At 48.7% G+C, this 13,318-nt stretch overlaps 1 protein-coding gene across 1 annotated transcript in view; it reads left to right on the forward strand.

The window, feature by feature from the left end:
• The window catches only part of LOC119447488 (DNA (cytosine-5)-methyltransferase 3C-like), a 352,358-nt gene that overhangs the window by 58,591 nt on the left and 280,449 nt on the right, over positions 1-13,318 (forward strand). The window contains exon 4 of the mRNA XM_049663800.1: positions 7,335-7,474. Coding sequence (XP_049519757.1) covers positions 7,335-7,474 — 140 coding nt within the window. The remainder of the gene's footprint in view (positions 1-7,334; positions 7,475-13,318) is intronic.

Here is a 13,318-nt window from a genome sequence, read left to right on the forward strand (position 1 = left end):
GTTGTGCTAGTGCGAAAAAAAGATGGTTCTATTCGTTTCTGTGTCGATTACCGCCGCCTAAACAAAGTCACACGGAAGGACGTCTACCCTTTACCCCGAATTGACGATGCACTCGATTGTTTACAAGGCGCTGAGTACTTCTCGTCATTGTACCTACGATCTGGCTACTGGCAGGTTCCCATGGCCTAATGCGATCGACCGAAGACAGCGTTTGTCACCCCTGATGGGCTATACGAATTTACCGTCATGCCATTCGGGCTCTGTAATGCGCCCGCAACTTTCGAGCGCATGATGGATAACATACTTCGCGGTCTCAAATGGAACATTTGCCTATGTTACCTTGATGACATCGTCGTGTTTTCTTCAGACTTCTCGACGCACCTCTCACGTCTCCACCAAGTTTTGACATGTCTTAGGAACGCTGGTCTTCAGCTGAATATCAAAAAGTGTCGCTTTGCAGCTCGCACCTTGACTATCTTGGGCCACGTTGTGTCCAAAGACGGCGTCCTCCCTGATCCTGCGAAACTTCGAGCTGTCGCCGATTTCCCTAAGCCGACGTCACTGAAGACCCTCCGGAGCTTCATCGGCCTTTGTTCTTATTTTCGTCGCTTTGTGCGCAATTTGGCGACCGTTATCGCACCTTTGACGCGACTTCTCACCGTTGGCACCGACATGTCTCACTGGTCTCGTGAATGTGATGACTCATTCCTGACGCTACGCCAGCTGCTCACAGCTCCTCCGATTCTCCGGCACTACGATCCCCGGGCGCCTACGGAGGTGTACACTGATGCAAGCGGCGTGCGCCTTGGTGCGGTTCTCGCGCAACGGAAGCCTGGCTATCACGAGTATGTTGTCGCCTACGCGAGTCGAACCCTCACAAAGGCCGAGACCAACTATTCAACCACTGAGAAAGAGTGCCTGGCTATAGTTTGGGCTCTTGCCAAGTTCCGACCCTACCTTTATGGCCGCCCGTTTTATGTCGTCACGGACCACCACGCTCTTTGCTGGTTGTCGACTTTGAAAGATCCCTCGGGCCGCCTTGGTCGGTGGGCCCTCCGGCTTCAAGAGTATGATATCCAAGTGGTGTACAGGTCTGGCCGCAAGCATTCTGACGCGGACGCCCTTTCTCGCTCTCCTCTACCCCCCGATACAGCGTCTCTCTCGGCACAGTACACCGCTATCTCAGCGCTCAACGTCGAGTCCATGCATTCGGAGCAACGGAAGGATCCGTGGATTGTTGCCCTTCTCGACCTTCTGTCGGATTCCACCGCCAATCCGCCATCCCGCGCGCTCCGCCGTCAAGCCTCTCATTTTACCGTGCGAGACAACCTGCTCTATCACCGCAACTATATACCGGGTGGTCGCAAATGGCTTCTCGTAATACCTCGTCACATGCGCTCCGACATCTGCGCTGCTTTTCATGCCGACCCACAGAGTGCTCGCGCAGGCGTGCTGAAAACTTACGCAAGGTTGCGCCAACGCTTCTACTGGCGCGGTATGTACAGCTTTGTCCTAAAGTATATCCGTGCTTGCGAAGCATGCCAACAACCCAAGATTCCTCCGCAACGCTCGACCGGTGCTCTTCAGCCTTTACCTTGCCCTGCGCGGCCTTTCGATCGGGTCGGCATCGACCTTTACGGCCCACTCCCATGCACTACGTCTGGAAGCCAGTGGATAATCGTTGGTGTTGACCATCTCACCCGATATGCTGAGACTGCCGCCCTTCCTGCCGCTACAGCACGTGAGGTTGCTTTATTCATCCTGCGCAATTTCGTGCTTCGACATGGCGCTCCTCGAGAACTCCTCAGTGACAGAGGACGTGTCTTTCTTTCCCAAGTGGTCGAAGCTCTGCTTGCCGAGTGCCACGTCGTCCACCGTACATCAACCGCGTACCATCCGCAAACCAATGGCTTAACTGAGCGCTTCAATCGCACTCTTGGCGACATGCTCACTGCATACGTCGCGTCGGACCACTCCAACTTGGACATGGTTCTCCCTTTTGTCACCTACGCTTACAATACCGCGACACAAGCGACCACAGGTTTTTCACCATTCTTTTTATTGTATGGACGAGAACCCTTGTGCACGCTCGATACAGTATTGCCATACCAACCTGACGCCTCTGAATATCGACCCATATCAGAAGTAGCCAGGTACGCTGAAGAATGCCGCCAACTTGCCCGTACCTTCACGACGGAAGGTCAAGCCCACCAGCAGAATCGACATGACACCGACCTGAGCCCTACCATTTTCCGTGTCGGCTCCCTCGTCTGGTTGTGGATTCCGCCTCACGTTCCCGGTCTTTTGTCTAAGCTGCTGGCTCAATACCACGGACCCTACCGGATCGTCGCCTGTACATCTGCTGTAAACTATGTGGTCGAACCTCTCACGCTGTCTGACGATCTCCGGCGTCGTGGACGCGAGACTGTGCACGTCAGCCGGCTTAAACCGTATTACGATCCCTCTATCGTGTCGTCACCGTGAGTCGCCAGGATGGCTAGTCTTCTCTCGTGGGGCCATTGTAATGAGGAAGTTAGCACAAGCGTCGCTGTGGTCGCATGGCTCCTGAAGTGAGGAAGAGAAAGACGAAAGGATCGGTGTCGCTGGTTTTGCCTCGTGCTGGCGTTTGGCTGGAACTGCTCGGGTGCTCTTTGCGCTGGACATAACGGGATTGAACGCCAATAAACCCCATATCACAAGCAATTCCAGGTGCAACCTCTCAAGTGTATGCGCCCGCCTCGTATTTCCTACTGCCACCGTGGTCCTACCCCACGCCACCGCTCGTTTGCGACGCCGCAGCCATGCCAGCGCATGAAGTTTTTTCGCCGCCACAGGAACCGCAGCCTTTTGTAACAACACCCAGCTATGTAACGGCTCCACGGTAGCCCATGCCACCATTTGGAGTGCCATTTTTGCCAACGTCGTCACCACAGTACCAGGCCCCTTGCTTGCCACAGCTGCAACGGATAACCATGCCGACGTATCGTCTACCCTGCCATTGTTCGAGAACTGCCACAAGCAAAGTGCGCGTTTGTGGATTCAGGAGATTCAACGAACGCAGCAGCTAACTTTGTGGTCGCCAGAAACAATACGCCTCATCGCAGCAAGCAAGTTGAGAGGCACTGAGAAAAGCTGGCACCTGACTCTTGGCGCACAGTTCCCGACTTGGGATACATGGCGTAAAGCTTTCCTGGACGCATTCGCTTACGAGCTGACTCTACTGCAATGGCAGCAGCAAATTATGTCCCAAGTACAATTTAGTCACTTCACGACTATGCCTATGCAAAGCTTCGAGTAATCGAGAAATGTCTAGCACCACTGATAGAGCCTCAGAAGGTGGAATATCTCCTGCACGGCATTTAGTGCAAGGGAACCGCAACAAGCATAGCAGTGCAACGCCCATCGTCAGTATCCAGCTTTATTGATATATGCACCCAGCTTGACAGTGCAATGCAACATACGCAGACCGCAAGCAACCCGGCTGATCGTCCTGAGCAGACTCTTCGCAGTCAAAATAACGGGACTACGCCTTCCAGACAAGTCTCTTCTGCGTCATTAATGCCGTCAGTGGCACCTCCAACAGCCGGCAGTTTCAAGCACAGCAGTGTTCCCCCGTCCCGCCCTGTGAGTCTTCCACATAACCGTCGCATAGCAGATCTACCGCCTGCTGAGAAGGAAGCTTGGTACTCGGCTCTGTCACAACGTTATGGTGTCCCTGCGTTTCGCCCAGGACAGTCATTGAGCGAAGCTGTTTGCTTCAAGTGTCATGAAAAGGGCCACCTAGCATCGAAGTGCCCAACAAAGCAAGAGACTGTCACACAGCAGCCAGCCACAGCTTCAACATCACTTCATGCAGCAGCCCTGCACACAAGCCCTTTGCTCAGGACGATCAGCCGGGTTGCTTGCGGTCTGCGTATATTGCATTGCACTGTCAAGCTAGGTGCATATATCAATAAAGCTGGATACTGACCATGGGCGTTGCACTGCTATGCTTGTTGCGGTTCCCGTGCACTAAATGCCGTGCAGGAGATATTCCACCTTCTGAGGCTCTATCAGTGGTGCTTGTTGCGTCCGTGGCTCCCATCTGGAGTGTTCATTCTTTACAGCTGACATTGCACTCTTGGGCTCCTACGACGCCTTCCCGGCGACAGGGTCCAAGATAACTATAGTGACCAAGTCTGTAATCAAGAATCTTCCACTGATGCCCTGGACATGTGAGCCCCTAACCGTTGTTCGTGGATCAAGTGTGCATCCCGAAGGCACGGTCTGCCTGAAGATTACAGTGGGCCTCATAACAGCTCTAGTGGAAGCCGCTGTGATCAGCAATAATGTCTTGCCGGTGGTACTGGGTGAAGATTGGTTTCGTGCCAGCAATACAAGACTTGTGTTCGAGCCTCCAAATCCAGCCGAAATCCACCATTTGGCCTCTGCTACAGTCATACAGGCGCACCAGAAGCTGTATCCACGTGCCTCATGTGCAGTAATTCTTCGGCAGTCTTTCCTAGCACAATGTATTGAAGTGCCATGTTCAGGCGGTCCCCAGGAAGCACCTCTCCAAGGAATGGAGCCCCTTTGGAAGCCTTTGTGGAAAAGCCTGCCAGAACAAGCCAATGTTGCTCCAGAAGGTACAGTAGCCATAACAATTCATCCTGACCTTCCTCCCACATTTGTTGCAAGGAACCTATCAGAGATGCAGAAAGTAGCTCTGGCTACGGCCCTTTCAGATCATCATCTCACATTTGCTGGTGATGAGGATGACATCGGCCATTTCAAAGGTGTGGAACATTGCATAGACTTAGTGCCCGATGCCGTGCCGTACAGCAGAAGCCCATATCGATACTGTGCAGATGACCGCCAGTTCCTAGATAAACAAACAGCCAAACTCTTGCATCGAGGCATCATCCTGCCTGCCATTGGGCCATGGGCCTTTCCAGTGATTGTTGTGTCCAGAGGATTGAAAAAGCGTCTGTGCGTCAGCTATGTTCCACTTAACAAACGCACCGTCAATGTTGTACACCCTTTGCCCAATGCTGAAGATATCATGCAAGACGCCGCCAGAGCATCATATTTTGCATGTCTGGACCTGAAACCTGCCTACTGGCAAGTCTGCCTGCGTCCTGCAGATTATGTCAAAACAGCCTTCAATACACACAGTGGGACATACATGTGGACATGTATGCCCTTTGAACTCAAGAATGCTCCTTCAACATTTCAACGTGCCATGCAGCTCGTTCTGCAAGACCTTCAACCTCCTATAAGGTCGGGCATCAGAGTCTGCCTGGATGACATCCCCGTGTTTGCGTCCACCTTTGAAGACTTCTCGCCCGGCATTACGTAGCTCAGAAACTCCATCTGCTTTGCAGCTGAACGATCAGCGCCCAGTCAGACAGCGCAGACTGCCCACCCATCTTCAGGACTATGAAGTGGACTTTTGAAAGTGATGTGCTTGTGCCCCTTGCAATTTCGTTAGAGTTTGTGTTTGCCTGATTTTGGCTTTATTCCATGTAGAACATTTATTGCCTTGCCTCGTCTGTTGCTATTCGCCTGTCATATGCCTCTGTTTTCCTGCCTCGCCTATTCATGCCTAGTATTGCCATATATTGCCTCTTGTCCATGTCTAGCATTTTCTCCCCTTTGCCTAGCCTTAGATCACACTTGTAATCAACGATGACGTTGATCATAAAAGTGGGGCCGGGTGTGAGGTACCTCCGAGACTCCCACGTTTACTTCGCCAGCCGCCCGACAGATGGCAGCACCTGTCTGGCAATCTCCCCTGTTTTCCGCCTTTAGCTTGGAGAGGAGAGCTGAGTCAGTTTCTGCCCCGCTGCCAAGTAGCACGGTTCTCTTGAGTCGCGCTGGCGCGCACTAGCCCTTGCATTGTTTTGTATGCCTTAGCAATATTAAAAAAGACGTCGACCTGCGTCGACGTTACTGCCTTCGTGCCCAGCCTTGAGCATCTCATAAGAATGGATAGTTGGGCGAGTTGGTACGGTAACATATTCTTGATATAAGCGCGAAGAAGACACGGACGGAGGCGGAAGAAGACAGGACGAGCGCTAACTCACAACTAAATCTTTATTGGGAATAACAAACATATATATAAGTGATTGCGAAAACCGTAGCAAAGAAAACATCACATGGTCAAAAGGATAGCAGTTACCAGACAAATCTAATCAGGAAATGGTGAAGCCGCTAAAATTTAAACAAGAAAAAAGAAAGAAGAACTCTACTTCGCACTGACGCACGTGCTGAGCAAATATTGAAATTCACTTTCTGACAATGATAATGATGCCTGGCTAACACAAGTTTCTCCTAGTCTTTTAATGTGAAATGCCTCAATGATTTCGCGTGTAGTTTGGCATTTGTGTCTAGAAAGGACTTTTGTGTCCTCAAACAATGCCCTACAACCGCACGTAAAACAATGCGAGGCTAGATGAGAAGCGTTGGGATTGTTAAGGGAATGCTGATGTTCATTTAGTCTAATATTGAGGCATCTGGCACTCTGTCCAAGTTAAGCTTTACCGCACTTGAGTGGAATGTGATAGACTATGCCTGTGTCACAATGTGTTAAAGGGGACACGTGCCTAACGCCACAATCATTTTTTTCTTCTTTTTACTCCCCCCCCCCCCCCGCTCAAGTTTCCTTTTTATGATAGGGCACATCCTTGACAACTTACGGGGAGCCGAAAAAACCGTATTGACGTCGTACCTACTGGCTACATTCCGTAAACCATGTGACAACTTGTGCACATAGGGCACCACTGCAAACCGTTCTTTTTTCTGTTTTTCTTGCGGTTTTTTTGCAGCACCCTTGACCCATTTTGAAAGCTTTTCGCAGGTTAGGGATAACAAATGTGCTGGATATCCAGCTTTCTTTAGCCTATCTCGCCCCAACCTCGCCCTCACACTAGACGTTCCGCGGCGCGGAGCACATGCTTTGCATCACTTTTTGTGAAATCGAATTCTGTGATAAGGCGAGGAAGCCGCGATGTCTTTTGCGCTCTACGATTTCATGGCGACTGCAGAAGTGTCACCTTACGCTCTTGCCCGCGTTCCGGTGCGTGCGGGATAGAAGCCACCGAACGAGCAGGCTGGCAGGTAAAAAAGGACACGCGTGTGAAGTACGCGCTCTAGAACTTAGGCGCGCAGCCCTAAGAAGGCGCAGCGATGCAATTCAGTCGCCGCTCCGGTGGCCTCTAAAACTTTTCACTCGACTGTACATGCCAGGGATGCAACGTTTGTGATAGCATGCTATGTTTCTAGAATTGATTGTTGCTTCAGCCTGATCTGCATGAATCGTAAGAGCATGACGTAAGTGCTCATCATACTTGCAGAGCTGTGCATCGCTTGTGATGCTGCACTGCCCATGGATGAGACCAGTAGCCAGCACCCCATGGTGGAAGGAGCCATCTGCAGAGGCTGTCGTGCAGCGCTTCTCGAGACCCTGTTTGCTATTGCACCGGATGGTACCAGTGTAGGTGGCTTGCACTTGTGATGCGTTTAAGCTTTTTCAAGGAGTGTGCATGTTTGTGGAGGCTCTTTTGCGTATTTGGACTTATCTTTTGAGCGACAATTTCTTCCAGGACTGGAAAAATGAGGTTGTCATTCTGATGCATGCTTGTAGACAGTGGGAATGCAGACAACTACAGACTAGGGCGCGATCGGAGATCTTTGTTCGTTTCGTGTTCTGTTCAGTTGCTGCAACATCACAAAGTGGCAGTATGCAAAATTCGTGACAACGGGAGGGAGAGAGCAGCCTATCGGCAAGCGGTGAACTCCCCGGACGACAAATGTTCGAGGACATCGTCGTTTTTTCGTCATCTCTCGTCGCGTTCTGCTCCCAGCCGACATTCGGACTTCGTCGGCTGGGAGCAGAACGCGATGAGAGATGTGAAGTTCGAGTGATCATCCGCTCGGTACGAGACCGACTTCGCATGGCACGTCTGGGGGAGTGGATTGGATCCAAATGGCGGCTGCAGCTACAGCATGGTTCACCGCTTGCCGATTTTCTGCTCGCTCCCTCCCGTTGTAATCGTTGTAAAATTTTTCATAGGGGTGCCACTGTGTGACGTCGCAGCAACTGAACAAAACTCGTTTCAAACAAAGATCTCCGATCGTGCCCCTGGTATCGATGCTTTTTTTGTTTCAAGTTTTTCAGGTTATTTTAAGGCAGGACGTGGCTTTTTAAATCAACTTCCTTACTTCTTCATAGATTTTATGCAAATTGGCACAAATGTTTCGAATATCCCCCTGATGCTTCCATAAAGGTTTCAGAGTGATACCTTGAGAACATTTTATTCAGCAGTATCTTTTTCTTTTGAACTTTCTGGAGGGCCTGGGGAGCCTAAAGAGCCCAATGGAAGGCTTGTTAAGTATTGACTGCATAGCTAAATGCATGCTGAAGGTCGCGACATTCTTGTTCTTTTTTCGCAATACAAAATTTTTCGATTGCCATTTTCTGTTACCTCCGCATCAAGCATACTTTTGGGGTGAATAAATAGCCACATCATAAATTGACAAAAATTAAAGACAAAAAAGCGAGAATGTCATGACTTGTACGCTCAATGAACGTGACAATAAAAACGGAGTCAAAATGGGCTAAACGGTAACAAAGAAATCAGCTGCTGAAAACGGCACTCAATGTTTCACCTTCTCTTCAGTTCCCAAAAAAGCACCAAATTTATAGTCTGGTGTGTTTTGGGATGTGGGGCTTCTTGGGCATGTAGCCCCAGTCTGGTGTGCCTTGGTCGCCTTTTTGTATGGCATTCATTACTGCTGCTCTACAAAGAGCATGGTGTCTCGGTTTCAAACCAAGTGCTGAACTCTGTGAAATGCCTAGCCGAAGACTCGAGAAGCCGACGCTCGATGTGCTTCATGGCGGTGTCCGCCGTGCCGATGAGCGAAATGCCTAGTCGCAAGCTCGAGGATTCGACACTCGATGTGCTTCATGGCGCAGTCCGACGTGCCGATGCACGAAATGCCTAGCCGAAGACTCGAGAAGCTGACGCTCGATGTGCTTCATGGCGTACTCCGAGGTGCCAATCTGCGAAAGGCCTATCCGCGGCTACAGCAGCCGACGCTAAGACGTGCTTAGTCGCGCAGTCAGTGGTGCCGATGCGCAAAATACCTAGCCGCAGGCTCGAGGAGTAGATGCTCGATGTGCTTCATGGCGCAGTGCGACGTGCCGATGCACGAAATGCCTAGTCGCAGGCTCGAAGAGCCGATGCTCGATGTGCCAGGCCAGTACATCATAGACTGATGTACACAACCAGTTTAAAACTCGCGAAACCCACCTCGATGGCTCTGTGGCTATGATGGTCTGCTGCTTGCTGCATGATGAGGTCGTGGGTGGAAAACCGGCCATTACGGTCGTTCTCTTTAAAAAAAACAGCGAATAACCAGCGGTCTCATGGCTGGATGTGTTGTATGCGAATGTTGCAAAGGGCAATGCAGGGTCCCAATCCTGGTTGTCGTCAGACACACACATGGCAAACAATTCGCAAAGTGTTCGGTTCATGTGTTCTGTCAAACCATTCACCTGTGGATGGCAGGCCGTAGTTAATTTAGGTGGCATCACACAGGGTTTTAGAATATCATCGGTCACCCTCGACAGGAACTGTCTGCTCGGTCAGTTAGCAGTTGCCGAGAAGCCCCATGCAGGAGTTTGACGTTATGCCACAATAATGTCGCAGTTTCGCCCGAAAGGCGAAGCATCAATTGCGATAGCAAATGAGTAGAGAGCTATGCGGAGTAGGGATAGTAGTTTTATCGGCTGCATAAACTTGGACACATTCGCTTACTAACTGAATTAACAAGCGTGGTGTCAGCGCGCACAAGCAAACATGAATAGATCACACTGAATGACCGCAGACAACGACTGTAAAAACGCTGGCAGCAAGCGCAGCCATGGCAGCAGGCGAAGGTTCATGCAGTCTATCGCTTCAACGGAAATTGAGTGGCGAATGCACAGCGCATACAAAGGTCAGAGCCGTGTGGAGATAAGAGACAGTGCGGGCGACGGCCACAGCCGGGAAAAGTACGAGCGCGGTTGTTGTAAGAGTAGAAACTGCGACCCTCCTTCCCTCCCGTGCTGCCTTCCCGCTTTCTTGCTTTCGCATGGGAGATTGAGTGGCCAGTTCCCCTTGCGCCCGGTTGCAAGATGCGCCTTTGGTGCCTTAGCAGAGCATCGCCCCGCCTCCCTCCCTCCCATACCCCCACTGCCTTTCGCGCGACGGTCGCGTTTGCTTTCCGCCATGCGTTCGCTCACCGTGATAGCGCGCGTCCCCCGCGCGCTTTCGCTCACGCATACGGCGCGCCGACGATTTTACCGCTCTTGAACTTTATACGGAACCTCACGGCGACGGCGACGGCAAAAATCCGTTTCAAGTGTCCATATAATTGCTATCACAATAAAGCTAACTACAAGCGCGTGTATCTTTACGTTGTAATGAACACTATATCAAAATAATTCCATAACCTCGACTACGGCAGCTCCCATTGCCCTCTGTTCAGATTCGGGTCGGTAAAATCAGTCAACGAAAAATACCAATATATGACGCCGAGCAATACTAGTCAAGCAATTGTTTCTCGTAGTGTCTCTTTTTGAGCTGTCTCGCAGCCTGGGGAAATCCACAGCATGAGTGCGTACCTAATATGGGTGGGGATAATTTCCCTTGCCATGTTTCACCGGGGCTAAAATGTTCAACCAGCTTGAGTGGATAGCTTTTGAGTTGTCATTTTTAGCTATAAAATGCACGCTAAACCATTAGAATACAAGCTGCATGCATTAGCAATTGTACAATAATCTCTTTGAACTGGTGTACCTAACTTCACCTTGGCTAATGGCCTGGGTGGTTAGGTTACGTAAAATCTAGGTAAATAGTTATTGAAACAGCTAGCCCTGTTTGCAGGAGTCCAAAAGATGCCTGTGTTAACGTCAGAAACAGTAAGGATGCAAAACAGCCTAGAGCAGCTCAGCTAAAATTTCAGATATTTATTGAAGTTTTTTTATTCACAAAACCCTCAGGGCCAGTGAAGGCATTGAAGCGGGAGTCGGTCAACAAACAGTATAAAACAGACATAATTGAAGTGTTTACAGGGGTGAGAATAGCACACACACAAAAAAGGTAAAAGAAAGAATGCAGTAAGGATTCACACAGCAACGCAGTAATCCTGTCATTATATAATATTGGCTAAAGCGCTACGAAAAAGTGAGTTATCGTTGATGAAAACAATATTGGCGGGAAAGTGGTTCCATTCAGTCAATTTTCGAGGTATAGGAGACTGCAAGAAAGTATAAGTGTTAGACCTATCGATGCCAACTTTGTGATGGTGGTGGAGGCGATGTGATAAGTAATGAGGTCGAAGAACGAATTCGTTCCACAGGGTAGAATGATGATACAGCTTGTGAAACAGGACTAAGCGTGATATTTTGCGGTGTGATCATAAGGATGGAAGCTGAAAGTCGGACTTCATGGTTGTAATGCTTTCGGTTCGGCTATAGTTAGAATGACTAAAACGAACAGACTTATTCTGTAAAGTTCTATTGCGTTAATTATTTTTTCGTGACATGGATCCCATACAGATGAAACTTACTCTAATTTTGGATGAATTAGAGGTTTGTACAAGAATAATTTTAAAGATAATGGAGCACTGGAAAAGTTACGACGTAGATAACCAAGCATGCGGTTAGCTTTGTTAAATATGTATTCTATATGGGTTGTCCAAGTAGGATTGGATGAAATAAATAAACCCAGGTACTTATACGAACTTACCGATTCTAAAGGAATGTTATTCAAACAGTATACATGCGGGGCATTAGTAATCTTGGCTACACGCATAGATTTACACTTAGTATAGTTAAGTTTAATTAACCATAGTTCACACCAGTTAGCAATCGAAGCTAGATCAGTCCGAAGAGGGTTAATATCAACAGAAGCTTTAATTTTGCGCAAAATAACGCAGTCATCGGCAAAGAGGTGAATGTTAGAATATATTTTATAGATGAGGTCATTAATGTAAATTTAAAGAAAGTAACACTCGAAGTGCAGATCCCTGAGGTACACCAGAGTGCAACTCAGAAAGCGATGAGTTGTGACCGTTAACCGAGACGAATTGCGAACGATTAGTAAGAAACTATTCAAATGATTAGGCTCAATGTTAAGATGACCAAGTTTATGAGGTAGCAGTTTATGACAAACCTTGTCGAAAGCTTTTACAGAATCTAAAAATATGCATTTAATGAATGATGATCGGTCGAGAATGCGATGAAGTTTATGTGTCAAAGGTATGAGTTGAGTTTCACATGAGTATGACTTACAGAATCCATGTTGTGCCGGTGTAAAGAACAAGTTAGATTCAAGGAATTCTGTGAGCGTTTTGAATATTATATGTTCTAGTAACTTATAGCGTGTGCTTGCTAGAGAGATGGGGCAATAATTATGGCCATGTCCTTGATTCCTGACTTGTGAAGAGGAATCACCTTCCCAATCTTCCACTGTTTAGGTAAAGTACATGCGTCAAGAGATTGCTGAAATATCTTTGCTAATATGATGGAACTATATGCCGACTTATTTTTCAAAACTTTTGCATTGACAGTCAGAACCGGGACAAGAGTGATAGTCGAGATTTTCAATAAGTTCAGCAACACTTTGCGCTTTTTAAAGAGGTTATGTACGCAAAAGAAGCTAGTTTGTATATCATCCAACGCGAGTTAGTAGCCCTAGCGGCTTGATAGAAGCGTTCTTTTTTTCTGTTAGAAAGGTGTGTGATATGTACGTTATACCAAGGGGCGTGAGAGTTGGAAGTGATGGTGCGGCTTGGAACGTATCTATCAGTCAGATAATTTACTTTGGCTGCAAAGCTATCCCAGTTAGGGCCCATTCACACTTGCGACTAGACGAGGTCGCGCGACTGATTGCGACTGGCGACCACAAAGCTACTCAAGACGAACGATGGTCACACTGACAAATGCGACCAACGAGTCACTAAACCGAAATATCTCGCGATATGCCTAGTGAAATAAAACGAACACTGGCCAATGGGAATACATGTATTGGAAAATAAAACTTGACGTTTCGAGTCCCGTACGAGACCCTTGATCGCAAAGAAAGCAAACACGGTGGCTCTTCTTTAATTATGAGATAAATGGCGTAGTGCGCGTGTTTAGACTTCTGGCAGATTCCCATGTGTCCTCTTTATCGCATGTCGCGTCGTCTCAATGTGCAGCGATTCAAGCATTAGTCTTGCAGGCAGTTTCTTCTCTGTGGCGATTATGGATGCTGATTCCCAGTCTATGCTTTCGTGCTTCCATGAGTTT

This window comes from Dermacentor silvarum, chromosome 1 (genome assembly GCF_013339745.2).
Source record: "Dermacentor silvarum isolate Dsil-2018 chromosome 1, BIME_Dsil_1.4, whole genome shotgun sequence".
Taxonomy (NCBI): Eukaryota; Metazoa; Arthropoda; class Arachnida; order Ixodida; family Ixodidae; genus Dermacentor; species Dermacentor silvarum.